We start from the raw sequence: 27,767 nt of genomic DNA on the forward strand, positions 1-27,767 counted from the left end.
CAAACACACACACACAATCACACACACACACACACAATCTCACACTCACACAATCTCACACACACACAATTTCTCTCTCACACACACACATACAGAATCTCACACACACACACACAATCTCACACACACCAGAATCTCACTCACACACAGAATCCCACTCACACAATCTCACACACAATCTCACACACACACAATCTCGTTCTCTCACACACACATACAGAATCTCACTTACACACACACACACACAATTTCACACACATACAATCTCACTGACACACACAATCTCACATACACACATACATAACTTCACACACATACACAATCTCACACACACACACAATCTTACTCACACACATAATCTCACTGACACTCACATAATCTCTCACACACACACACAATCTCACACACACACAATCTCACACACACACACACACACTCTCACTCACACACACACACACAATCTCACACACACACATACCCATTCCCCCCCCACACACACAATCCCACACACACAAACACAACCACACAATCTCTCTCACACATGCACACAGACACAATCTGTCTCACACACACAATCTCACTCACACTCATAATCTCACTGACACAAACACAATCTCACACACACACACATAATCTCACTGACACACACACAATCTCACACACACACACAATCTTACACACACATAATCTCACACACACAATCTCACACACACACACAATCTTACACACACATAATCTCACACACACAATCTCACACACACATAATCTCACTGACACACACACAATCTCTCTCTCTCTCACACACACAATCTCACACACACACACATACACACAATCTCTCTCGCATACATGCATACACACACACACACACAATTTCACACACACACTATCTCACACACAAACACACACACACACAATCTCACACACACGCACATAATCTCACACACACGCCTAATCTCACTCACTCACACACACAATCTCATACACACACACACATAATCTCACTCACACATACAATCTCTCACACACACATAATCACACACACACACATAATCTCACTCACGCACATAATCTCTCACACACATAACCTGACACACACACACATAAGTTCACACACACACATAATCTCTCTCACACACAAAATCTCTCACACACATAACCTGACACACACACATAATCTCACACACGCGCATAATCTCACTCACACGCACACATACACATTATCTCACTCACACACACACACACAATCTCAATCACACACACACAATCACACTCACACACACAGTCTCATTCACACACACACTCTCACTCTCACACACACACACACACACTCTCTCACACTGACACACACACTCTCACTGACACACACACTGTCACTGACAAACACACACTCTCCCTGACACACAAACACACTCTCACTCACTCACACACACTCTCACTCACACATGCTCTCACTCACACCCGCTCTCACTCTCACATGCTCTCACTCACACACACACACTCTCACACACACACACTCACACTCTCTCACTCACACATACACACTCTCTCACTCACACACACACACACTCACTCACACACACACACACTCTCTCATTCACACACACACACTCTGTTTCTCACTCACACATACACACATACTCTCTCATACACACACTCTCTCACAGAAACACACACACAGACGCTGTTGCTCTCACTCACACACACTTTCCCCCTCACACACACGCACTCTCTCTCACTTTCTCTCTCTCTCCACATGCTCTGTCTCACACACCCACCAGTGGTTTGTCTCTTCACCCAGGGCCCCGCAGCCAGCCTCTTCCTTCCTTCCACCCAGCTTCTCTCTCTCTTCTCTATCCCTCTCCTCCTCCCCCTGAGAACCACACTCACCATTGTTCGCTTCCTCTCCAATCACACACTGTTTTTCTCCCACGTTTGTTGCTGATGAGCTCAGCAGCAAATATGGGTGAGCAGCTCCTTGCAGAATCTTGCACTCCACTTACCCACCTTACCATCATTTTGGAAACTGACTCCGTAGGCCACAATAGAGGCTTCATGGGCTGCATCTGGCCTGTGGGTCGCGAGTTGGACAAGCCTGAACTAAAGGAAGATGAGATATTTTACAAAATGATTTCCTACAATCTGGAATACACTGTCTGAAAGGGTGGTGGAAGAAGATTCAACAGTAACTTTCAAAAGGGAATTGGATATACCCCTGTATAGCTGAAAATTGTAGGGCTATGGGAAAGAGCAGGAGAGAGAGACTAATTCAATAGGTCTTGTTAAGAGCCAAACAGGCAGGATGCACCACATGGCTTCCTTCAGTACTGTATGGTTCTATAAAATCATATGGAAAACCATGGAAGTTCCAGACTTACCTGATTCAAAAAAGTACTGACCTGATCAGACACTTTGTACCAGTCATAATCAAACATGTTGATGTGGTTGTAAGAGGTGAGTGTGATAGCAACCAGGTTGTAGCAGGCTCTTGATGTGTACAGTAATATAATTAACACACCCACCACCACAATCTGACACAGAGATGTCCCCTGAAAATACAAAGACAATTAAGGATCTTTAATGCCCAGCACTTTTCTTTTTAGATCTCCATTCAAATGTACAAATAGTAATATTCAATATCAAATAATATTCAGAAAATGTATTAATGCTTCCTCTTATGAAATATTATGGACTAGGTGTTGCAGTAGGTTTGCACACTGTTCTGACACCTCTGGGATCTGAATCTAAATCCAGCTTGAACTGATGGAATAATAGCCTACCTCTCTCTTTAACTGAAATGAGTTTGCATTGCTCCGCACAGACTAGTAGTCCTCTCCAAGAGGTCAGAAGACTGGTTTGGCATGGAGAGTTATGCATGTGCAATTGATGAGGTTGCCACACTAAGAAACTATAGAAGTTTACATCACATGAGGCCATTCTGCCCATTACAGCAGTGATGGCTCTTAATTGGAATAGCCCAAAAGTTAACCGATTCCCAGATTCATGTGACACTTTCTACTTCAAATATTAATCCACTGCTCTTTTAAAAGATGTAATGGTCTCTTCCTCAACAGCTCCCTGCAGTAAAAGATCCCACAATTCAATAACTCTCTGTGTAAAGAAATTTCTCCCAACCTCTCTTCACTTCTGCCTGGAGTACAGGATGGTCACACCCTCACTGCTGATTTGTCCTTGGCCTGTCCACCACATCTCGCTGATGCCCAATATGTCAAGTCAATAGGTTCTCGTTTCTTGCAGCAGCTGGGACATCTTCCCACACTGGAGAAGTGTTTGGATTTTCCAGCTACCAATTCCAGTGATGGTTTTGGTGTTGAAGTTTGGGCTAGTCAAGATCGGCCTTACTTTCGGCTTTCATCCAATCCCCATCATATGTACATCCGCGGATGTGCTGCCCTTTCTTCGCCGGGCTTTGCTGGTATGGCTACTTTTTGCTGTTTCTGTAGCAGTGATGGGTTTTTACAGGATGAGGGTGTTAGCTCCTTGCCCGACTCTCCTCCTTTTCCAACCAGCCTCAAGACTGGCTTCAGCGGAGCCTAAGGCAATGCTGGGTGCAGATTTTGGCATCCATTGACAACATCATCAGTTGACAGACCTGGATATCACAGATGACATCACCTTGCTGGCTGAAAAACGTGTGCTCCAAGAAATGACCACCAGTCCTGAGGGTAGCGGCACCAAGCTGCAAGAAGACCAAGACAGTGACGGCTGGACGGCAACGAGGCCCTCTCATCACCATCAGGCAACAGGACATCAAGGACATCGAACTTCTAACAACCTGGGCATCACATGGAGAGGCAACATCACCAATGGAGAAGTGCTACAGAGGACTGGTCAGAAGTGCCTGTGGGTCACTGTGTTGAAGAGATGACTGAAACTGACAAACACATAGTTCGCCTCTTGGATGCACAGAGTGGCAGAATGGACACCAGCTGATGGAGATGATCACAGGGCCGGCAAAAGAAGACCTGGCAAAATACATTTAAGGGAGACCTTCAAGAGCGGGATGCTACCTGGGCTAGAGCGGACAAAATTGCAATGGACCAGAGCCGGTGACGGGGTCTTACTGCCCATTGTCCCGTACGGGACCAGAGGAATTAAGTCTAAGTCTCCTCACTTAACGACAATTTTAAATTGGACCCTCGTCACTGTCAAGTTAAACATAAAGTCTTCCTTATTCACCCAGTCAAACATTTTATAATTTTGAAAACATCTATTAAATTGCTTATTAGCTATCTCAATTCCAGTGGAAATAGCCTTTATATCTCAAATCTCTCCACATAGCTCCATTCTGAGTTGATTTCAACACTGCTTCATGACTCAGGGAGAAAATTAAGGTTTTAAAAAATATTCAGAATGCATCCAGATGAATCATGTCAGTATCAGGAATGGAATACTTCTGTATTCCAGGCAAAACCGGAGTGCTCTGAATTCCCATGCAATTGATTTGTAGTTTTCAATAAACACACAACATGTTGCAAGTGTGCTGACTACACAAATCCAATCATTGCTGGCTTACTGACTCTGCCTCTAATGAAACAAGTGGAAGACTCATAACAGCTCTCACAGTGAGTTGCAAGAGGCAGAAGAATTGTTGGGATTTGTTAATGAGCAGCAGCTCACCATTCTAACTGCATTCCAAATGAATTTCAGAAGCTAGAGCAGTTTTTGACACAATAGGTGGTAGTTTGAGCCCTGAGCAGCATGTTGCACCTGAACGTTCATGTCTATAAAAAGGGAGAGCATCCACTGTATTCCTGGGAGCAGAAGGGCTTTGAACTGCTTTAGCTAATAATTTGTCCCAAAATATGGATAAAATTAAGAAAACAAACAGGATGTAAATGATACAATAGGAAATCATCCTGCTGGCAGATATGTGAAGACACAAATTGAGGGGTTTGACATGTTGGTTTCATTATACTGATGGGATCATGAAGAGGGAGAGAACATACCCTGACTATACGATATAGAGTATGACATGGTGACAGTACCCAAAAATGGAACTGAAGTGTTGCCAGTATGAAACAATTAGATGGACATATCAGAGTAGTGAGCCTACAAAACCAATTGGGTACAGTTGTATAGTTGTTCCCAAATCATTTGCTTCTTTTGGTTATGGGAGATGATACAGGCTATGGTTGCAAACTTGGCAGGTTCAATTATTTTCTTTGATCACATTCAATCATAATTACATCTGCCCTCCCTTCCTCTCTCAGCATTCCAAAGGGACTGTTCTCTCCATGATAGCTTGGTCCACTCCCAAGTCGTTCCCAGCATTCCCACGGCGCCCTTTCATGCAAACACAGGAGATGCAATATCTGTTCTTTTACCTTCTCCCTTCTCACTCAGCTATTCCTTTCAGGCAAAACAGCTATTTACTTTCCATTTAAAATTAGCTGCTCAGGAAGTCTCCTCTAGATTGGGGAGGCAACACAGATTGAGTGATTGCTTTGTGGCATACCTCCATCCAGACCATTAGTGTTACCTTGAGCTTCCAGTCACCTGTTATTTTAATTTTCTACCTTGGAGCCCTTTCCGTCCTTGGGCTGTTGCAATGTTCCAATGAGGCTTAACACAAACTCAAGGAACATGGGTTCCTTTCAACTGGGCTCTTTACTGCCTTCAGGATTCAACATTGAATTTTAATAACTTTCGATTATAATCTCTGGCCCTGTTTTGTTTCATTTTTCTTTTCTGGTTTTGTTTTTCTCTCTTGTTTCACTTTTGTTTGCCTTTCTTTGTTTTCTGAAGGCAGCTATTCATAGTTCTGCTATTGACACATGCTCTAGACACATCTTTAGTTCCTTGTCCCATTGTCATTCCAAGAACCCATTTTGCCCTTTTTGTCATTTAATCTCTCCTGCCTTCCAGCCTATATTGTCCCAGGCCTTACCTTTTGTTCTTTATTCCCCCGCCCCACCTTCCCTCATCTTAATTGTTTAAAACCTATTTCATCTTTAACTTTTCTCAGTTTAGTGGAAATGTCGCCAACCTGAAATATTAACTCTGGTTCACTCTCCCCAGATGCTGCCAGACCTGCTGGTTATTTCCAGCATTTTCTGTTTTAATTTCAGTCATAATTAAACCTGACTCACTGCTGAAACATAGTCCTAAGATAGGCATTTAATATTCCTAGGTTTAGAATCATAAAGTGGGAGAACTGACCATTTTATAGATGCAAACCAAAGGTCATTGTGATCTGAGGAGATGGCATTGGACATCTATTTAGAAGTTCTAACACACAGCCAGGCATAAAAGATGTATTCAGTATTAATCCCAATAGTTTGTTTTATCAAACAAATTAGCACAGTCTGTATCAGTTCTTTCTGGTTAAATCTGGTTACGAAATATCCAACTGTAGTAACTGTAAAATTGCAAAACTGAAATCGGAACCATTTCAATGAGATCTTACACTAGACCAGTGTCTGTGACTCTCCACCGGCAACACCCCCCCACCACCCCCCACACCCCCCCACCCCAATATATAAGATGTCACTACTGTTATCAATTGATTCATTTCCACTGAAACACCCTGACTTGAGGTCATTGTTTTTATATATAATTCATTTCTGAAGAGATAGAAAATGATCAGAAGAACACGTCTTGTAAAGTCTTAACAGGAAAATGAGGTCATTTCTAACTCATGACTTTGTATAGGAAAACAAACCTTAGATTCTAAATATATATTGGCGAGGGACATTTTAGCAATCTTGTAGAGACTCACAGACAGTGAGATTGCACACAGCACAAAAAGGGTATCATTGATTGCTACACGGACAAACACAATGGTCTTTGTTTCGGAGTGCATGATCTTCACAAGCAATGCACATGTCAAATTTACCACAAGGAATAAGAGACTGGCTAGCAGGAAAATCAGCTGAAGGGGCAGCCTAAAATAGAAAAGAAACATTAATTCGACATGACTTCAACATTGATAGAAGCTGTCTCACCCATCTGCTTCTGAAATCCTCATCCAAGCTTTTATCATCCCCAGTCTTAGCTATTCCAAAGCTTTGGCCAGCTCCTTATCCTATACCCTCCATAAACTTAAGCTCATCCAAAACTTTGCCTCCCATATTTTAAATTGCACCAAGTCCCATCAACTCATCACCACGCTGTTTATTGAACAAGATTGACCCCACGGTCCAGTAACATTTTTCAATTTAAAATTCTTGTCCTATGTTCAAATCCCTCCATGAACTCACCACTCCTTATCTCTCTAACCTGCAGCCCCACAACCCTCCAAAATCAATGCACTTCTCCAATTCCAGCCACTTGTGCACCTGCAATTTTCACTCCCCTGTTGGTGGCTGTCATTTTTGCAGTCTGGGCTCTGAGTTCTGAAATTATCTCCCTAAATCTCTCCACCTCTCCACCTCATAATTTGACCGAGCTTTTGGTCACTTACCCTGATATCGCTTCATGTGACTCAGTGCCAAATTGTGTTTGCTCCTCTGAAGGGCCTTCGGATGTTTTCCTACATTAGTAGTCCTATATAAATGTTGTTGCATTCTCAACATGTAATATTTATAAAGAATATTTGTTCAAATAGCTCCCTTAATTCCATCAGAATATGATCTTCATAATAACATTAAATTAAATGACTCTTCTCAGCTTGCATAAATAAGATGTTATCTGTTAACTAATTTAAGGTATGCCGTAACTGGATGAGGGTGCAGTGGTTAGCGCTGCTAGGTAGGTTCGATCCTGACCTCGGGTATCTGTCTGTGTGGGTTTCCTCCGGGTGCTTCAGTTTCCTCCCACCGTCCAAAGACATGCTGGTTATGTGGATTGGCTACGGTAAACTGTCTCCCTGTGTCTATGTGAGTGTGTGGCTTGTGATGGACTGGTGTCCTGTCCTGGGTGTACACTGCTTAGTGCCCATTGCCTGTTGAGATAGGCTTTGACTCCCTGAGATTCCGAATTGGATGAAGTGGGTTCTGGAAAAGCGAGTGAGTGTAACTGTACTATATAGTGGTAATATAGATTGTGACTCACTATACTGTAATGTTAATTATAGACTGTGACTACTATATAATGGTAGTATAGACTGACTATTATATCATGGCAATAGAGTCTCGATTGTGACCACTACATAACAGTTATAGAGTGTACCCTGCAACTATACTATATAATAGTAATAAAATGTAAATTGTACGTTCTAATAATAGGTTGTGGACTAATTGCTATATAATGGTATTAGTGTAGATTAGGACTCCTATATAGTGGTAATAAAATATAGACTGATCTTACCTGTATTTTTGAAGCTCTGGGCAGTACTTGGATTTTGCTTTGAAAATCACCTGGAATATAAAATAAACTGTTTAACTATTTACACTTTGCAATATTTGAATTTGTTTTACTTGAATACTATTATTAACATCGACCAAATAGATTGACATGTATCTGGACAGTTACACAATTCACTTAAACATTCACAGGTCAAATACTCCAACACTATTAATGGGTCAAGTAGCTGATATATAAGCAGTTTCATTTGTTTCATCATAAAAAGCTGATTCAGGCTCTTTGATCATTTATTGAAGAACTGACAACCGCAACAAATAAGTTTTAGGTATTGACAGGAGAATTGTTTTTCTTACAATCAAATTATCAGTTACAAAAAAAGATACCTCGCTAGTGATGGTCCACTAGGAAGATAGACCTGTCTTTTGTAATATATTCTGAGGTAAAGAAAGATTTGCATTTCTATTTATATGACTTTTCACAGCCTCAGGCATCCCAAAGTGCTTTACAGCCAAACAAGTACTTTTGAAGTACTTATTGCTGCTTCATGCTCTCGTTTGGACCTGAAAAAATTTATTAATTTTGCTTCCAATTTCCACCCCTCCATCATTTTCACATGGTCCATCTCTGACACTTCCCTTCCTTTCCATGACCTCACTGTCTCAATTTCTGGTGATAGACTGTCCACCAATATTCATTACAAGCCTACCGACTCCCACAGCTACCTCAATTACAGCTCCTCACACCCCGCTTCCTGTAAGGACTCCATCCCATTCTCTCAGTTCCTTTGCCTCTGTCGCATCTGTTCTGATGACGACTTTCAAAAACAGTTCCTTTGAGATGTCTTCCTTCTTCCTTAATTAAGGTTTTCGACCCACGGTGGTTGACAGGGTCTCAACCGTGTCTGGCCCATCTCCCGCACATCCGCCCTCACGCCTTCTCCTCCCTCCCAGAACTGTGATAGGGTCCCCTTGTCCTCACTTATCACCTCATCATCCTCCGCATTCAAAGGATCATCCTCCGCCATTTCCACCAACTCCAGCATGATGCCACCACCAAAGACATCTTCCCTTCACACCCCCCGGCAGCATTCCACAGGGATCATTCCCTCTGGGACACCTTGGTCCACTCCTCCATCATCCCCTACACCTCAATGGTCATCAGCTGGCAGAATTTAAGTCCACCTGAAATGGGGACATCAGCACCTTGTGAACTGATTTTCCTTCTCCTTTGCCCTACTAGTTAAAACCTGCCCTGATGACACGGATTGGTGCACTTTATTCATTCACCAAAAACAGATACAAAATCTTAGGAATGCTTTGTGATTTCCAACATGCTCCTAATGATTGAGGTTCCCACTGGATATTTTAATGTCAGTTTTAATTGAATGCAAGACAATGGATAATGTTCGAATCAACTACAAAGGGAGTACCTGATCTATATTGAGGGGTTTAAAAAAAGAATGATCTGGCTGTATAATGACTACGTGAGATTATAGTGATATAAATTTACAACTTTGAATAAACTCCTCTACTGGTCTTCCCTACCCCAGGCTAACTTGTACAGCCATTTTAGAGTAGAAGTGGAGCTTTAACCTGGAGTCACCTTACCTTACAAACCATCTTATTCAGAAATTTCTCCAGGGAGCTTGCTCTATACAAACTGAGCCACAAATAACATGACACTTCTCACATTGAAGGAAACAACTTACTACGGTTAGAAACTAATATTTGCCTGAAATTGTTAACTGAAACAACATAAGCTACAATAACCTAAGATTCAAAATACCTTATTTAAAGTTGCTTTTCTCAAACTCAGTAACCTATGAAATATATTTTAGTATTTTATTTTCCCAATCCCATCCTGTTGTGTTCCTTCTGTAGGGTCGCTTTGCTCAGTGAACATGGTTGCACGCCTATCTACTGGTGAGTGAGTTGGTAAACAAGATACTGCAGACCCAGAGAACAATGTAAGATGAAGCACATGTTTATTTATTCAAGTAACAGACACTAATACATGTGCTTCTCAAACCAGACCCTATTCTAAACTACTGATGAGCATTGTAGCCCGCGCTACACAGCAATTGGGTAATACAATCACGTGGTCAATTTGCTCACATTGCACCTCAGATTACCATATCCCCTTCCCCTTTACTTGAAAGTACAATTTACAATCCTTATAATATATCAACCATTTACGTAAATAAACTAAAAATCCAGTCCCTCTGGAGGCTTCTTCAAACGTGTCAAACATGTAGTCCTATGACTACAGATGGTTTATCCTGAGGCTTCCCTCTCAGCAGTCATCTGTCTACTAGGGTCTCCAGTGGGAACCTGTAAGTTTGTTTCTTCAACTCTCTCAGGCTCAACAGATCCTACAGGCACTTCCAAACCAAGTGGAGTTCCTTCCATATGTGGTGTAGACTCAAACGGGAATGCTTGGCGCATTCTTTCCTGTAGATCTGTCTTCCTTTTCCTGAGGTGATCTACATGTCTCCTGATTATCCGACTTTCAACCGAAATGTGATAGGAAAGGGGTCCTGTCACTGCACTGACTTCACCTGATAGCCATTTGGGCCCATCTCCAAAGTTCTTTGCAAAAGCTGTGTCTCCAACAGTGAAGTTTCTTTCATGACTGTGGTAATCATGTCCATTTTTATGGACCTCCTGACTTCTCTCTACACTATCCCCTAAATTGGGCCTTATGGGACTCAAACGTATCCTGAGATGTCCCTTCATCAATAATTCTATGGGGGCAATTCCGGTGGTCATGTGTGACATAATCCTATAGCTGAGTAGGAAACGTGATAATCTAGTTGCAATAGAGTCTCCATCCAGTTTTTCATTCTGGACTTGAAGGTCTGGACTGCCCTCTCGGCCAACCCATTGGATGCAGGGTGGTATGGCAAGGTTGTGACATCTGTTATGCCACTGAGGCCTGTAAATCTCTGGAATTCCCTGCTGGTGAATGCCATTCCATTATCAAACACTATTATCTCTGGTAACCCTGTATCACAAAACTCTGATGCAATATGTCTATGGTGGCAGCAGATGTGGGTGATCTCACCTCATCTACTCAATCTACTTCGAGTGAGTATCTATAATTAAAAGGAACATTGTGCCCAAAAAAGGCCCCATGTAGTCAACGTGGAGGCAGACCCCTTACTGGCCATCCCCAGTGCTGCCATGGAGCAGAAGGGGGCAATTCCTGTACCTGTTGGCACTGTATGCAGCTCTAGACTAAGTTTTTGATTTCTGTATCCATCCCTGGCCACCATAAGTAGCTGCATGCCAACATTTTCATTCTAGAAATGCCAGGGTGAGCACTATGCAATTCGGTCAATAATGGCTTTCTTCCTCTCGGAGGCACAATGACTCTCGTGCCCTACAGTAAGATGCCATCCTGGCAGGTGAGCTTGTATCTCCTGTTAAAATAGCGCATCATTTCATCCGACTTTGGCTTGTTAGGCCATCCCTGTAAGACTTGTTCCCTTATGTGAGACAAAACTGGATTACAGTCTGTCCACTCTCTTATTTGTTTGGCATGTACTGGTGATGAATCCAGAAAGTTTAATAACAGGACAAGTTCTTGAGGAATTGGGATATTCACATTGCTGTCTTTTAGGGGTAATCGGCTCAGTGCATCGGCACTGGTAATCTGGCTTCCCTGCTTTGGATAAAAGTGTATTCGTAAGCAGCTAGAATCAGTGCCCACCTTTGGGTGCAAGCTGAGATGATTGGGGGTATTGCATCATCTTCTCCAAACAAGCCTAGTAGTGACTTGTGGTCAGATACAAGGGTGAAGTGGTGATCATGAATGTATTGGTGGAACTTCTCAATGCCAAATGTAATGGATAAGCCTTCTTTCCCTATTTGTGAGTATCTTTGTTCTGTCACATTGAGTGTTCTTGAGACGTAATCAATGGATCATTTGGAGCCATCTACCATCCGGTGGGACAGTACTGCCTCTACTCTGTAAGGAGAGGCATCGCAGGTTAAAATCAATTATTTCTTTGGGTCAAAATGTACCAACAGGGCCCATGAATGTAGCAACTGCTTTACTGTCTCTTGTGGAGCTTGCCAAGTCCACCTGTGGTTTTTCTTGAGCAAACCGTATAATGGAGCCAGTACTGTTGACAAATTTGTGAGCAAATGGCCATAATATTTAATCATTCCCAAGAAGGACTCGAGTTCTATGGCATTTTTCAGTGCTGGCACCTCACGAATTGCTCTCACCTTGTCTTTTACTGGGTGAAGGCTCTGCAAGTTGACGTGATGACCCAGGTCAATCACTTCTTTTACTTGGAAGATACATTTTTCTCTTTTCAAACTTAGTTCGACTTGTGAGAAATGCTTCAACGCCTCTTCCAGGTTAGCCAGGTATTCTTCATCAGTTAGTCCTGTTACTAGGACATCATCGAGATAAACCACCACATGGGGTAGTCTTTGAAGCGAATTTTCCATTGTCCATTGGAAAGTGGTATATTGTATAATGGTGTATTGGTAAAACCCCTTATGCGTGCTGATAATCACAAAATCCTGAGATTTACAGCTCAACTTGCTGGTAAGTGTGGCTCATGTCGAATTTCGAATATTCTGTTCCCCTTGCCAGCTTGGAGTTCAATTCGTCAATTTTTGGTATAGGATGCCTGTCAAGTCTGGCCACTTTTTTAATGGTCAACTTGTAGTTCCTGCATATTCGCAAATTCTGGTCAGGCTTTATTACTGGAACTATGGGTGCTGCCCATTTGGAAAATTGTACAGGTTGTAAGACTCCCAGCCTTTCCAGCCTGTCTAATTTGACATCAACTTTTTCTCATAATGGATAGGGATTGGCCTCGCCTTCAGGTATCTGGGGGTTGCCTCAGGACCCACGTCGATTTTAGTTTGCAGACCCTTAATCTTCCTGAGCTCTTCCCTTAACGTAGAGGCATATTTCTGTAAATATTCTTGCAGATCTTTCATTCAGAATTGAAAAATCTCAGTCCACTCCAACTTTATTTCCTTAAACCAGTTCCAACCAAGTAGACTTGGACCCTCCCCTGCTATCACTATCAAGGATAAATTAACAGACTGATTTCCATTCTGTATTGGAGCCTTGCATAAACACCTCCCACTTGTATGACTTCACCAGTATACTTCTTTAATTTAGCATTTGAATTTTCCAGATTTAGTGAGCGGTCTCCTCCATTCAGATATTTGAATGGATGTTCCCCTATAACTGTCGTGGATGCCCCTGTATCCACCTCCATTTGTTCTTCTGGTTCCTCTATTATATCAATCTCATGATTTCTACCTTTCTGTTTAAAGTTTTGTCTTAATGTGTCTTTACAATTTCGCATAATGTGCCCATTAGGATGGCAGTAGAAACACTCGATTCTTGTAAATTGTCGTTTGTTTGTAGGTTGTCTGGTGCCAATTCTGCCATTATTAATGTGGGTTTTATTTGTTAAACCATTGCTTTTTGCTGGTCTGTTAATGGTGGCTGTTTCTTGCCTTTCCGCGGAGCCCTGCACTTCTGCTCCATTTCTAATCGGTGTCTCCCTTCCTATGCGAAGGATGGTGCCATTTTGTGCTCCCTTGTTTGCTTCTGAATCCCTGGCTGTGCTCTCCATTGTGAGCGCCAACTCCAGCGCCTTGCTGAAGTCTAAATTCATTTCTGACAACAGCCTTTCTTGAATGGCTTCTTCGTTAATCCCACATACTAATCGGCCTCTTAACATGTCAATAATCAACATCCCAAGTTCACAATGCTCTCAGTTGTTTTAAGGCTGCTACTTGGCAAGCGACTGTCTCTCCTTGACACCTTGAATTAAATTTTAAACGCTGTGCTGTTACCAAGTGTTTCGGCTGAAAATGACTTTTCACAAGATTCACCAACTCTTCAAAGCTCTTGGAATCTGGGGCGTTGGGTGCTGTTAGACTACGAATTAGGCCATATGTTTTACTGCCACATGTCATCGCTTGCCTCTTCTCCTCCCCCGATATGTCATTGGTCAAAAAGAAGAACGTGAGACGTCTAATATAATGTGACCTGTCATTGGTGGTCTGATCAAATGGTTCAATACGGCCAAGCTGTGGCACACTGGAGGGCGATAACTTCAGTAAATATGATGAAGAATGTACTTACAATCGCCTTGCAAAGCAAGGCTGATTTACTTCTGTTTAATTTTTGAGGCTTTCTTTGGTGCCGTCGACTGGTCGTGTTTTGCCTTGTCATCAGTTGTTATGTTCCTTCTGCAGGGTTGCTTTGCTCAGCAAACATGGCTGCACGCCTATCTGCTGGTGAATGAGTTGGTAAACAAAATACTGCAGATGGAGAGACCAGTGTAAGGTGAAGCACATGCTGTTTATTAACACAAGTGACAGAGCAGTAATACATGTGTGCTTCTCAAACAAAAACTACTCATTAACACTGTAGCCCATGCTACAAAGCAATTGGGTAATGCAATCACGAGGTCAATCTGCTTACATTCTCTTCAAGGTGTATTGCACCTCAGATTACCACACCTTCCCTCTTCTGAAGATACCAGAGTAAGAGGAAGCCAGACAGCCCCTTGAACCTACTCTGCTATTCAGTTATATTATGGCAGATTTACGTCGCGATCTCATTTACCCACCTTGGTTTCATATCCCTTAGTATCCTTACCTAATAAAATTCCATCAATCTTAATCGAAAATTTCAAAATTAAGAGCAGCCTCAACAGCTTTTTGGGGGAGGGAGTTCCAGATTTCCATTACCCTTTGTGAGAAGAGTGCTTCCTGACATCACTATCTTTAATTTTAAAGTTATGCCTCTTTCTTTTCGATGCCCACTGGAAGAAATAATTGCTCTCTACTTACCCTGTCAAATCCTTTAATCATCTTAAAATGTCAGTCAGATTTTTTTTCCAAAAATATTCTTTATTCATAAAATTTGTAAAAGTGCATTTCAAAACATTTCAAATTGAATGTTACAGGAAGCGCAATAAAATCCAACTTGTCTCCATACAGGATGTCCCCCTCTGAGGTGCCTCAATACAATTTCAATATTCTTGATATTTACACTATACATTCCATGTCAGGCTTATAGCCCAAGAGGTTCGACACAGTTTCCAGCCCCTTAGTGTACTATGGCTGATGGTGGTCTTTCTTCATGGTGCCTCTGCAGCAACTGCACCAATCGTTAGTGTGTCCCTCTGCACATAGTCCTGGATATTGGAATGTGTCAGGAGGCAACATTCAGTCATGGACATCTCTTTACACTGGAAGACCAGCAAGTATCAGGCAAACCAAGAGCGTCTTTCACCAAATTGATGGTCCTTCAGCCACAGTTGATGTTGATCCTAGTGTGCATCCCTGGAAACAGCCTGTAGAGCACAAAGTCCTGTGTCACAGAGCTGCTCGGGCTGAACCTCAACAAAAACCACTACATCTCTTTCCAGACCTTCTTTGCAAGGACACATTCCAGAAGGAGGAGGACAACAATCACTTTTCCACCCCAGCCATCTTGAGGGCAATGTCCATAGGGGGTGAGACTTCCAGTATGCAGGGAGGATATGATGTGAAGGGCCTTTCTCATCACCTAACAAGCAACATCCTGCTGCTCGTTTAAAAATTATGAAGAAGCATTCTGCCAAATGACTTTGACAGTCTGATCAGGGAACCTTCCAACAGAATCCACTATCCTATTGTCATGAACACTTTCCTCACACAAAATTATTCATCTTCAAGGACTTGGGGCATTCTGGGAGAATTTGTGTTTTAAATGACACTGATCCTTAAAGGGTTAATGCAGCCCTCTGATTGCTGTTTCTGGAAAAATCATCCTTTTACAAGAAAGGGTAGTTAAGCAGTTGTAAAAAAACTGTCAACCTCTTGACCTGGGTGGACTGTGTACAAAGGGCGTCACATGAGTCTGTTGGCTCTGAAAAAAATCATGCCTGGAAGACTATGTTTTAAAAGTGGGTTTTGGTTTTGCTTTGAGAAGAGAAGGACCAACTGTTTGAGAAGGAAGACAACAGACTTTTGCAGTCCACAGCTGGAAGTGAATATAAACTGCTCCTGAGATGCTCTACATTCTGGAATAGAGAACCCTTGAATATTCCATGAGTCCGCCTGGAAAGCAGTGCCAGAGCCATTGGTTGTTTTGTGGATCAGTGCTGAGAGACCAACCATATACCCAGACGCCATTTCAAGAACTCCAGCGTCTATCCTTTGCCTTTGAACCGTTGACTTTTAACCTATGGCAGAATCGTGTGTGTGTGTGTGTGTGTGTGTGTATGTGTGTGCGTGCGTGCGTGACTTAGGGTATCTCAAAAGAGCGAATTATATAATTTCATATTCCACACTGTATGTTGATAAGCTTTGCCTTTCTATTTGACAAAACCAGTTTTATCATAGACTAATAAGTTTGTTGTTTATTGAAAGAAGCCTGGTTAAAGTCTCATTTATTCTGGGTACCAGTATTGAAGATAAACAATTAGCCACATCAGTGAGTAAATTAAACTTTTAAACTATTGGTACCACCTGTGGAGTAGTGGGGCTAGAACAACTGCACACTCCCTCTCTCCTGGTCATAACATTATTTTCCCACAGGCCCTTGAGGATATTACGTGCTGACCACTACCTGGTAGACTTATTTAGTCAGAAAAACACCTTTGGCCAGTTTTCCACAAGGGATAGCTGGTGCGGCACAGTCCCACTGAATGGAGCGTTCTATGGCCATGTGGCCAGACCCATCCTTTGCAACATTGGGGACAGGTAGAACTCAGCATGTAATGACACTTGGTGTTTGCATACCAAGAGTCGAGACACAACTTGATGTAGACATACACAAAGTGGCCATCAGGATGAGGGTGATGTTGGTTACCTTTTCTCCTCCTTTATCTCCAGGTTTGTACAATGTGTCCCTGCAAACATGGTCCATTTTCAACCTCCAGATAAAGTGGAAGATAGTGCAGATAACCACCACAGCACAGGAGTGAGGAATGGGCCAGACCTGTGTCATGTACAGCAACACCGAGATCACCTTGCATCGGATCGCCAGGTTCTTACCCACAATGGAGATGGAGTGTTGCTTCCACAAGCCCAGTTTTTGTTTCACCTTAGCTACTCGCTCCTTCCAGTTTTTAGCGCATGCCCTGGCCCCTCTGAATCATATCCTCAGCACCTTCAGGTTGCCTGACTGACAGTGAAGGGGCAAAGGATCAGTCAGCCCAGTTCCCAAAGAACATGGTCTTGCTGTTGCCACGGTTTACTTTGGCTCCTGAGGCCAGTTTAAACTGGTTGTAGATGCTCATCAATCTGCGCACTAAAAGTGGATGCGAGCAGAAGATGGCGACAGGAAAAATGTCAGTTAGTTAACCTCAATCTTCTATATAAAAACAAAAAACTGCGGATGCTGGAAATCTCTGGGTATACAAGCCTAGTCTGTGCAACCTGTCTTCATAATTTAGCTGTTGCTTGATGAGGTTCAGCACATGCTGCCTGCCTCCATATCCAAGTGTGTAATCATTCTTCATAAATGAGACCAGATAGATAGCCCTAGAACTTCTATAATGTAACTTACTCCGCTGTTTCACCTTTTTTAAAAAACATTAAAATGTATTGCATCCACCAATGGCCCCTAGAGAGAGATTTTGGTCTGCTGATTTACATTGCCCATTGGTTTGAAACTGGTTTACAGCATCTAAACTACCAGGAAATCTGTGCAATTATTAAGACAGTTCAGAGTGTGCTCTTCGGTGGCAGACTGGGGTATAAACTGATAAGAACAATGACTTCTATTTATCTAGCAACTTTAACGTAATAAAGTGTCCCAAGGCACTTCAGAGGAATATTATCAAACAAAATTTGACACCAACCCACAAAAGGAGATATTAAAGGAGATGATCAAAAGCATGGTCAAAGGGGGATGTTTTAAGGAATGTTTTAAAGGAGGGAAAAGATATTGAGATGCAGACATTTATGAGGAAATTCTATTGCTTAGGGCTTAGGCAGCTGATAGTATGGCTTCTAATGGTGGACTGATCTACTAAAATCTGAGGTACTCAAGAGCTTAGTGCTTCACTCTCTAGTATCTTCACTACATGTCTTAAGCATATTTTTAATATACTTATTATGAACTGATAAGCAGCATCTGTACACAGAGGGTATTAAGATGTGGCACCAGAGAAAGAGAACACATAATTCATCCAGATCTCCAAGCTGACCTGGAATCACTGGAGGCAGGTTGAAGAGTCCTGGAGAGAATTGAAGGCAGGATTGATAGACTCTGACTGGAAATAGTAAATAGAGTTCTTCCAGCTGTAACATCTTTCTGGATGGGTGACATCAGATGAACTGAATGGCCTAATTTATCTATAATTACCTTGCGATCTTGTGCTTTCCCAGTCATATTTTAAACAGAGTTACTCGAATATTGAATTCTTTTAACACAAGTGGCTATTGATGCAGAAGCTTTAATGTAATTTAGAAGGGAATTGGATAAGCATTTGAAAAGGAAGAATATAAAAGGATTTGGAGAAAGACCAACAAACCAGGATGACAGTAAACAGTTCCAGCTAAAGAATTACCATTAATTATAAGCACGCCGCTGAATTTCTGTGATTCAGATTCAATCAGCTGACAAGTTCTTTTTGACTTTCATTGCTCTGTACCAAAACCCTGGAGAGAATTTTACTGGCCCGCACAAGCCAGGATCGCAGTGGGGTAGAGGGAGTGTGGTAAAATCAGGGGGAGCTTGTTAATTGTATAAATTAAGGTTAAGAACATACAGACTATTGAGCCCATGCCAGCTATTTGTAAGAGAGACTCAACTAGTGCCACCCTGCTACCCTTTCCCCATAGGCCCACATCTTCTCTCTTCAGATAATTATCCAATGTCATTTTGAAAGCCATAATTAAATCTGCCTCCATCACACTTCGTCACTGCATTCCAGATCCTAACCACTTGCTGCGTAAAAAGGATTTTCTGCATGACACATTAAACTGAAGCCTCATCTGCCCTCTCAGGTGGATGTAAAAGATCCCACGGCACTAGTTGAAGGAAGAGCACGAGAGTTCTCCCTGCTTTCGTGATCAAAATTTGCCCTTCAAACATCATCACCGAAAAATGATTATCTGGTTATTATCAAATTGCCATTTGTGGTAACTCACTGTTTGCAAGTTAGCTGCTGCATTTCGCTACAATACAACAGTCACTGTACCTCTGAACTGGCTGTAAAGTGCCTTGGAATGTCCTGAACTTGTGAAAGGTGCTATAGAAATGCAAGTCTTTTATTTGCTCTGAGCCTCAAGAAATCATGGATGCAATACCCACAATTTTCTGCTCTTTTCCTGATAAACACTCCTGTCCTGGTGACTTTACATGGAACTCTTTCAAAAAAACTGGTTCTTTCATTCTTTCACCTATGTTGACCTGCTTTTTTCTCCAGAGCTGATTAGCTAGAACTGCCTGCATTAGCAAGGAATACAAAATATCCTTTGTAGTAAAAGGATTAACATGAAGCAGGTTGAACAGGTTAACTCAGTCACTTGAACAGCTTTAATTCGAGTTCACTCAGTAAGCATTCAAACAAGGCTCAATCTTTAATCAGGCTATAAAGAAAGAATTTTGTTTGTATAGTGCCTTTCATGTCTTCAGGGCATCTCAAAGCTCTTTGAAACCAATTAGGTATTTTTGAAATGTAGTCAATATTGCAATGTTGGGAGTGAGGCACAATTTGCACACAGCAAAGTCCCACAAACAGTGATTTGATAAATCAACAGACAATCCTTTTGTGTTCAACCGAGAGGACAGTCAGGACCTCATTTTAACATCTTACCTGAAAGATGGTACCACCAGTAGTGCAGTATTCCCTCACTACTGCATATAGAATGTCAGCTTGGATGATGTGCACAGTGGTCCTTGGACCCACAACTTTGACTCAGAGGGGACAGTGCTGGCTACTGAACAATGACTCACACATCTTGGGTTCCCGATTTGATTTACTAAATAAATTAAACCACGATCAGAGTTTGCCTGGTCTGTGGGTTGTGCGATCTCAATATCTGCACCATGGCTTTATCGATAAATCTATCATTTACCACCTAACCGATGTGCATAAACTCCTTTTAGACTGCTTTTGAACAGGGACAAAGCCATTGTTTGCAGTCCCTGCTCCAAACTCCATTCCCTAACTACCGACTCCATCCCTCTCCCTGGCAACACTCTCAGATTAAGCCAGTCTGTTCACAATGAAACCCTGAAATGAGCTTCCATCCTCATATTCATGCCATCACTAAAACCACCTATTCCCACCTCCATAGCATTGTCTGACTTCTCCCCTGTCTCAGCTCATCTGCCTCTTCATGCCTTTGTTATCTCTTGGCTCGACTATTCCAATGCACTCTTGGCTGGTCTCCCACATTCTAAACTCTGTAAAGTTGGAGTCATCCAAAATTCTGCTGCCTGTATCTTAACTCATGGTCAGCCCAATTCCCATCACCCCTATGATCACTGACCTATGTTGGCTCCCAATTAAGCAACATCTTGACTTAAAAATTCTCATACCTTCTTTCTCCTCCATGGCCTTACCCCTCCCTTGCCTCACCCCTTCCTATCTCCAATCTCCTCCAACCCCACAACCCTCCGAGATATCTGCATTCTTCTAATTCTGGCTTCTTGTACATCCCAATTTTAATTGCTCTACCATTGGTGGCAGTGCCATCAGTTACCTAGGCCCTAAGCTCTTGAATACCCTCCCTAAACCTCTCTGGCTCTCTGTCTCGCTTTCCTCCTTTATGACTCTTCTTAAAACCTACTTATTTAACCAAGCTTTTACCTGACCTAACATCGCCCTATGTGGTTTGGTACTTTGCATTATAATTATCCTGTAAAGCACCTCGGGACATTTTATTACATTAAAGGTGCTATATAAATATAAGTTGTTGTTGTTACATCACCAGCTACCTTCTAAAGTCTTAGTTGTGCTCTCACTGCTTCTTTAGGATTGCTAATTCCATTTGGATGTATTCCTGGAAGTTTCATCACATGACAACCTGCCTCCAATTAACCCACCCCCATGTTTCCACTAGTCTAAGCTGCTGAACATGTCCTTCTTTGCAGTGATCCACCTTCCCACACCCATAAGAGCATAAGTAGGCCATCGAGCCTGCTCTGTCATTCAATAAAATCATGACTAATCATCGACTTCAATGCCTTTATCCCCACACTATCCCCATACCCCTTTATGTCATTGACAGATTTCTAAATATCAATCTCTGCTTTGAGCATACTCAATGACTAAGCTTCCACAGCCCTCTGGGGTAGAAAATTCCAAAAATTTACAGCCCTCTGAGTGAAGAAATTTCTCCTCATCTCGGTCCTAAGTGACTTCCCCCTTATTTTGAAAGTGTGTCCCCTGGTTCCCCAACCAGGGAAAACATCTTACCTGCATCTACCCTGTCTATTCCTTTAAGTATTTTGTAGGTTTCAATGAGATCATCTCTCATTCTTCGAAATTCTAGAGAATACAGGCCCAGTTTCCCCAATCTCTCTTCATAAGACAGTCCTGCCATCCCTGGAACAAGTCTAGTGAACCTTCATTGCACTCCCTCTATGGCAATAATATCATTTCTGAGGTAAGGGGACCAAAACTGTACACAGTACTCCAGGCGCAGTCTAACCAAGCTTCTACATGATTGAAGCAAGGCTTCACTACTCCTGTACTCAAATCCTCTTGTGATAAAGGCTAACATTCCATTAGCCTTCCTAATTGCCTGTAGTACCTGCATGTTAGCTTTCAGTGTCTTATGGTCAAGGACACCCAATCCCTTTGTACATCTACACTTTCTAATCTCTTTAGCATCTAGGAAGTACTGTGCACATCTGTTTCTTCTACCAAAGTGGATAATCTCACATTTTTCCATATTATATTCCATCCGCCATGTTCTTGCCCACTCACTAATGTTGTCCAAATCATCCTGTAGCTACTTTACATCTTCCTAACAATGCACAGTCCCACCTAGCTTTGTATCATCCGCGAACTTGGAAATATTACATTTGCTCCCCACATCCAAATCATTAATATATATTGTGAACAGCTACAACCCAAGTACTGATCCTTGCAGTTACCCCACTAGTCACAGCTTGCCAATGAGAATGACCCGTTTATTCCTACTCTGGTTTCCTGCTGTTAGCCAATCCTTAATCCATGCCAGTGTATGGCCTCCTACCACATGTGTTTTTATTTTGCTAACCAACCTCCTGAGGGGAACTTCTGAAAATCCAAGTATACTACATCCACTGACTCCCCTTTATCAATTCTGTTAGTAATATCCTCAAAAAACTCCAGCAGGTTCATCAAACATGATTTCCCATTCATAAATCCACGTTGACCATGCCCAATCAGATCATTATTATCTAAGTGTCCATTTATCACATCCTTTAGAATAGATTCTAGCATATTCCCTACCATTGATGTAAGGCTAACAAGTCTGTAGTTCCCTGTTTTGTCTCTCCCTCCCTTCTTAAATAGTGGGGTGACATTTGTTACCTTCCAGTCTGCAGGAGCCATTTCAAAATTTATAGAAGTTTGGAAGGTGATCACCAATGCATCCGTTGTATCCATAGCTACCTCTTTCAAAACTCTGGGATGTAGAATGTCAGGTCCTGGGGATGTTTCAACATTTAGTCCCATTAATTTCTCCAATACAACTTTCTTGCTAATAATAATTTCCTCAATTCTTCATTCTTCCTCATCCCTTGGATCTCCAATTCTAGGAGGTTTCTTGTGTCTGTCTTCACTGAGGAAAATACAAAGCAATCATTTAGCTTTTCTGCCATTTCCCTGTTCCCCATTATGAATTCTCCTGGCTCTAATGGACCCACATTTGTCTTGAACAAATGTTTCCTTCTTACATACCGAGAGAAGATTTTACAGTCTGTTTTCATGTTTTTAGCTAGTTTACATTCACATTCTATTCTACCTTTCTTTCAGTTTCTTGGTCCTCCTTTGCTGCATTCTAAAAATCCTCTCAATCCTCAGGTTTACCACTATTTCTGGCAATTTTATAGGCCTTTTCTTTTAATCTTATACAATACCTAACTTCTTTTGTTAGCCACAGTTGACTGACTTTTTTCTGAGTTTTTGTGCCTTGAATGAATGTATAGTTGCTGTAAACTATGTAATAATTCTTTAAAGGCTATCTATTGCCTATGTACTGTCATACCTTTTAATGTATTTTTCCAATCCAACTCAGCTAATTTGCCTCTCATACCTTCACAATTTCATTTGTTCAAGTTTAACACCCTGGCTTCAAATTGAACTACCTGACTTTCAAACATAATGTAAAATTCTATCATATTAGTCACTCATCCCAAAAGGTTCTTTTACAACGAGATTATTAATGAGTCCTTTCTCATTACATAATACTAGATCCAAAATAGTCTTTTCTCTAGTTGGTTCCTCAACATACTGCTCTAGAAAACCATCCCTAACACACTCCAGAAGTCATCCATGATTACTGTATTATCCATGCTACATGCTTCTCTAATCTTCTGATTATATAGTATACCTCACACTACCCCTACTCTTTGATGACCTATAAACAACTCCTACCAATGTTTGCTGCCCTTTGCTGTTTTTTAGCTCCACCCAAACAGACTTCACATTTTGTTCTTCCGATCAGAGATCCTCCCTTACTAATCCCATCCCACACACCACCTCCTTTTCCTTTCTGCCTGTCCTTCCTAAATGTCAAACATCCTCGAATATTCAGTTCCCAGTCTTGTTCACTCTGTAGCCACGTTTCCGCCATGGCAATTAGATCATACCCATTTACCTCTATTTGTGCCTCTAAATCATCTATTTTGTTGCAAATGCTGCGTGCATTCAGATAGTGACAAAATCCACACTCTAAGCCTAGTTGACGCTTGCCTTTGTTTCACCTGCCTTTTCATTTCGCTTGCCACTTTTCTACTTCCTATTACCAGCTTTCCTTCCTTCCAATTTGAGCTGCCCCTCAGATTCCCACCTCCCCGCCAACCCCCAACAAGTTGGTTTAAATCCTCCTCAATGCCACTAACAAAGCTCCTTGTGAGGATATTAGTCCCGGTCCTGTCGAGGTGTAACCCGTCCAGCTTGTACAGGTCCATCTGCCACAGAACCGGTCCCAATGTCCCAGAAATCTGATGCCCTCCCTCCTACACCAATTCTCCAGCCATGTGTTCAGTTGATTTATCCTCCTTTTCCTATGCTCACTAGCACATGGCACTGGGAGTAATCCTGAGATTAAAGGTCTTGAGGTCTCGTTTTTTAAATTTCCTCCCTAACTCCCTAAAATCTGCTTTCAGGACATATCCTTCTTCTTCTTACCTATGTCGTTGGTACCAATGTGGACCATGACCTCTGACTGACCTCACCAATCAGGTTCCCCCCCATACTGAAGAGCCAACTACTGGAGGCTGAAAAAAGGTAGATAAAGAAAGAAGCCTCTCCCTGACTGAACCCCCACGAGGTACTCAATTCACCCAAGCAGGACTCCAATGCAGACAAAACAGTATTGAGTAAGGCCTCTTTGTAACTCTTTTGGAGTTAAACAACTGAGTCAAGCTTCTGAAAACGAGTTTAAGCTAACTACCTAATTAACTAGCTATAGATGCTCTTAGAGAGCTTCTCTCCCCCTGTTTTAAGGCTGGAATAAAACTTCACTTCTCTTAACTTAAGGAGTAATTTCTAGTTAATTGCTAAATTCAGGAAAAGACGAGACTTAACCATTAAAGCTCCCTCACATACGAAACTTCCACTTTGTACTCTATGCACCAGAAGCAGCACTCCATCTGAAAGTGAACAGGGATAATGCTTAACTGTTATTTTTTTTATTCATTCATGGGATGTGGGCACTCTGGCTAGGCCAGTATTTATAGCCCATCACTAACTGCCCTTGAGAAGGTGGTGGTGAGCTGCCTTCTTGAACCGCTGCAGTCCATACACCCAGAAGGCGGAATTTTCCATGTGGCCAATATGATCAGTTTCACGACTGCGGGAAGGCAGGTTGCAATTGTCCGCTCAGCCCGCCAGCATTTCCTGCCATCGGTCATCAGGAACCTCATTGTAATACATCAGCATATCGTTATCAGGCCAGGCTCTTGTACCCCCGTTGGATCATCCGCCCATGTTGGTGGGAAAGCACGCAGATGTATTTCACAACAGCACAGAGGCAACGTGCACTTGGCAACCTTCACTTTGGGTGAACGGGAGGTGAGTGCAGAGCAACATTCTGCAGAGCTGGGACACTAATGCTTTGCAGGCTTCAGGGGCTCTGGGGGGTCGGGGTTAAATGCCACCCTACCTTGGAGGTGACTTGTGAGAGAAAGGTGGAGTGGGGGTCAGGTGCAGCCCTGCCTCAGAGGCGACTTTTGATGGTGAGGGAGAGCAGGGGCAAATATAGCCCTGCCTCTGCGGCGACTTTTGACACAAGCGCGGCCTTGCAGTTGAGATGACTGGTGGCGGGGGGGTGCGTGGTGGGCAAGGGCAGCTCTGCCTTTGAAAATAGTGCACGTGCATTCAGGGTGGGGCATGTAGGGTTGTCGAGGGAAATGGCCAAGCATTTGGGAAACCTGTAGAAGGTGACCATTCCTCTGCAACTGAGACAGTTCAGGTGCAACCACATTGATATGATTGGTGTTGGGCTCCTAGCTTAACTGCCCACTCAAGCAACACAGAGGTATCGAAATGCCACCAAATGCTCCAGAGCTTTTCACCCCTCGGACACCCCCGGCACACACTGCAAATTCATGAGCACTTTGGTGGACTGCGGAGAAGTTGGACTGCACACGTTGTACAATCTCCTCGCTAAATCTGGCCATGTAGCAGTCACTGCCGGAGGCGCCCACAGCCTCTTGCAACGTCAGCATCTCAGTTTGGACCAGTCTCCCCCATGGTTCAAGCTAAAAGGGCAGCCATGCAGCACATTAATCTCTGGTCATCCACATCGTGGCCAGCACTCTCCAGGAAGCGTTAAGGGGCCATGACACTTAACCAGGACAGGTTCTTAGCACACCCATGCTAACCACATGTCTCTCTCTTTCATCCTGCAGGAGGAGTACACCAGGAGCATGGTGCCTGGTGAACTAGCTATACGTCTGATGGCCTACAGAGCGAAGAAGACGGAGGAGAGACCAACTGAGGCTCCTGGCTGCATAGAGGCAGAAGGAGCAACATCAGGAAGAAAGAGCGGCTGGGGCTCCCGCACACGCTGCCCAAGAGCCACAGTGAGCCATCGCAGGCCGGCGTCTAGCGACACCCAAGATCTATAGACACTGCCTTTCATTCCTACAAATGACTGAGAACAAGCATTGCCGAAGACTGCAAATGTTTAGGGAACTGGTCACTCACATCTGCCAGTTACTGCAGGATTTGGCGCCATGGGGACATGGAGGTCATCTACTGCCAGTGGCCATGAAAGTGACCACACTGCTCAATTTTTTTTCCTGTGGCTCCTTTCATGGCTCCACAGGTGACCTCTGTGGGATCTCACAAGCCTCCACCCACAAACGCATCCATGGGGTCACGGATGCCATCTTTGTGAGGGCACACAACTTTGTGCATTTCGCCCGGGATCAGGACAGCCAGGATGCCAGAGCGATTAAATTCACCCAGATCTTGGGTTTCCCACAGGTGCAGGGTGCCATCGACTGCACTCGTGGTGCTCAGGTCTCCATCACAACACATAGACTTCATCAACCACAAGGAGTTCCATTCACTGAATGTGCAGCTGGTGTGCAACCACCAGAAACACATCCTGCAGGTCTGCGCATGGTTTCCAGGGAGTGTGCACGATGCCTACATCCTCAGTTAATCACAGATCCCTGGAGTCTTCCAGGGTCTACAGAAGCTGCAGGGATGCCTTCTTGGGGATAAGGGCTACCAGCAGAGGCCATGGCTGATGACACCCACCCGACTGCCTCAGACTGCAGCAGAGCAACTGTATAATGAGGCTCATGCTGCAACTCGCAGCTTGGTGGACCAACCCATCAGGATGTTGAAGATGAGGTTCCAGTGCCTGGACCGGTCTGGTGGAGCCTGCAATACAGGCCACAGAGGGCGTCACGCATCGTCGTTGTCTGCTGCCTACAACTTGGCACTGCAACAGGGACAGGAACAGGCTGAGGAGGAGATGGAGGAGCTGGAGGTCTCCTCCAATGAGGAGGACGCCAATGTGGATGAGGCTGAGGAGGTCCTCAGAGGCAACGATGATGAGGATGAAGCTCCACTGGCTAGACGAGGCAGGCACACTTGGGAGGCCCTCATAGCTGCTAGATTTGTTGAGGATGATGACAACAAGCAGTAAGGAGACCCTATAGGTCCTCACATTGCATCTGTGAATGCTTGGACTCCAGTCTGGCTGATGGCAGCACGTATACCCTCTGTGAGAATGCTCCCGTCATGGAGAGGCAGTGGAAGCCCTAATAGTCACTCGATTGCAGGAGGATGATGACGACATGCAGTGAGGACACTCCATAAATCTTCTCACAGC

General features: G+C 43.1%; 1 protein-coding gene across 3 annotated transcripts in view; it reads right to left on the minus strand.

Moving 5' to 3' along the window:
- The window catches only part of gpr137ba (G protein-coupled receptor 137Ba), a 98,429-nt gene that overhangs the window by 62,808 nt on the left and 7,854 nt on the right, over positions 1 to 27,767 (minus strand). For 2 of the 3 annotated variants that reach the window (XM_041188195.1, XM_041188194.1), the window contains exons 2-4: positions 8,272 to 8,321; positions 6,686 to 6,908; positions 2,400 to 2,549 (exon numbers count right to left, since the gene is read on the minus strand). In XM_041188195.1, the coding sequence (XP_041044129.1) occupies positions 2,400 to 2,549; positions 6,686 to 6,908; positions 8,272 to 8,321 (423 nt within the window). Of the gene's footprint in view, positions 1 to 2,399; positions 2,550 to 6,685; positions 6,909 to 8,271; positions 8,322 to 22,783; positions 23,014 to 27,767 lie in introns of those variants that run through there. The other variant, XM_041188196.1, reaches the window with a different exon arrangement.

Source organism: Carcharodon carcharias, chromosome 5 (assembly GCF_017639515.1).
Source record: "Carcharodon carcharias isolate sCarCar2 chromosome 5, sCarCar2.pri, whole genome shotgun sequence".
NCBI lineage: Eukaryota > Metazoa > Chordata > Chondrichthyes > Lamniformes > Lamnidae > Carcharodon > Carcharodon carcharias.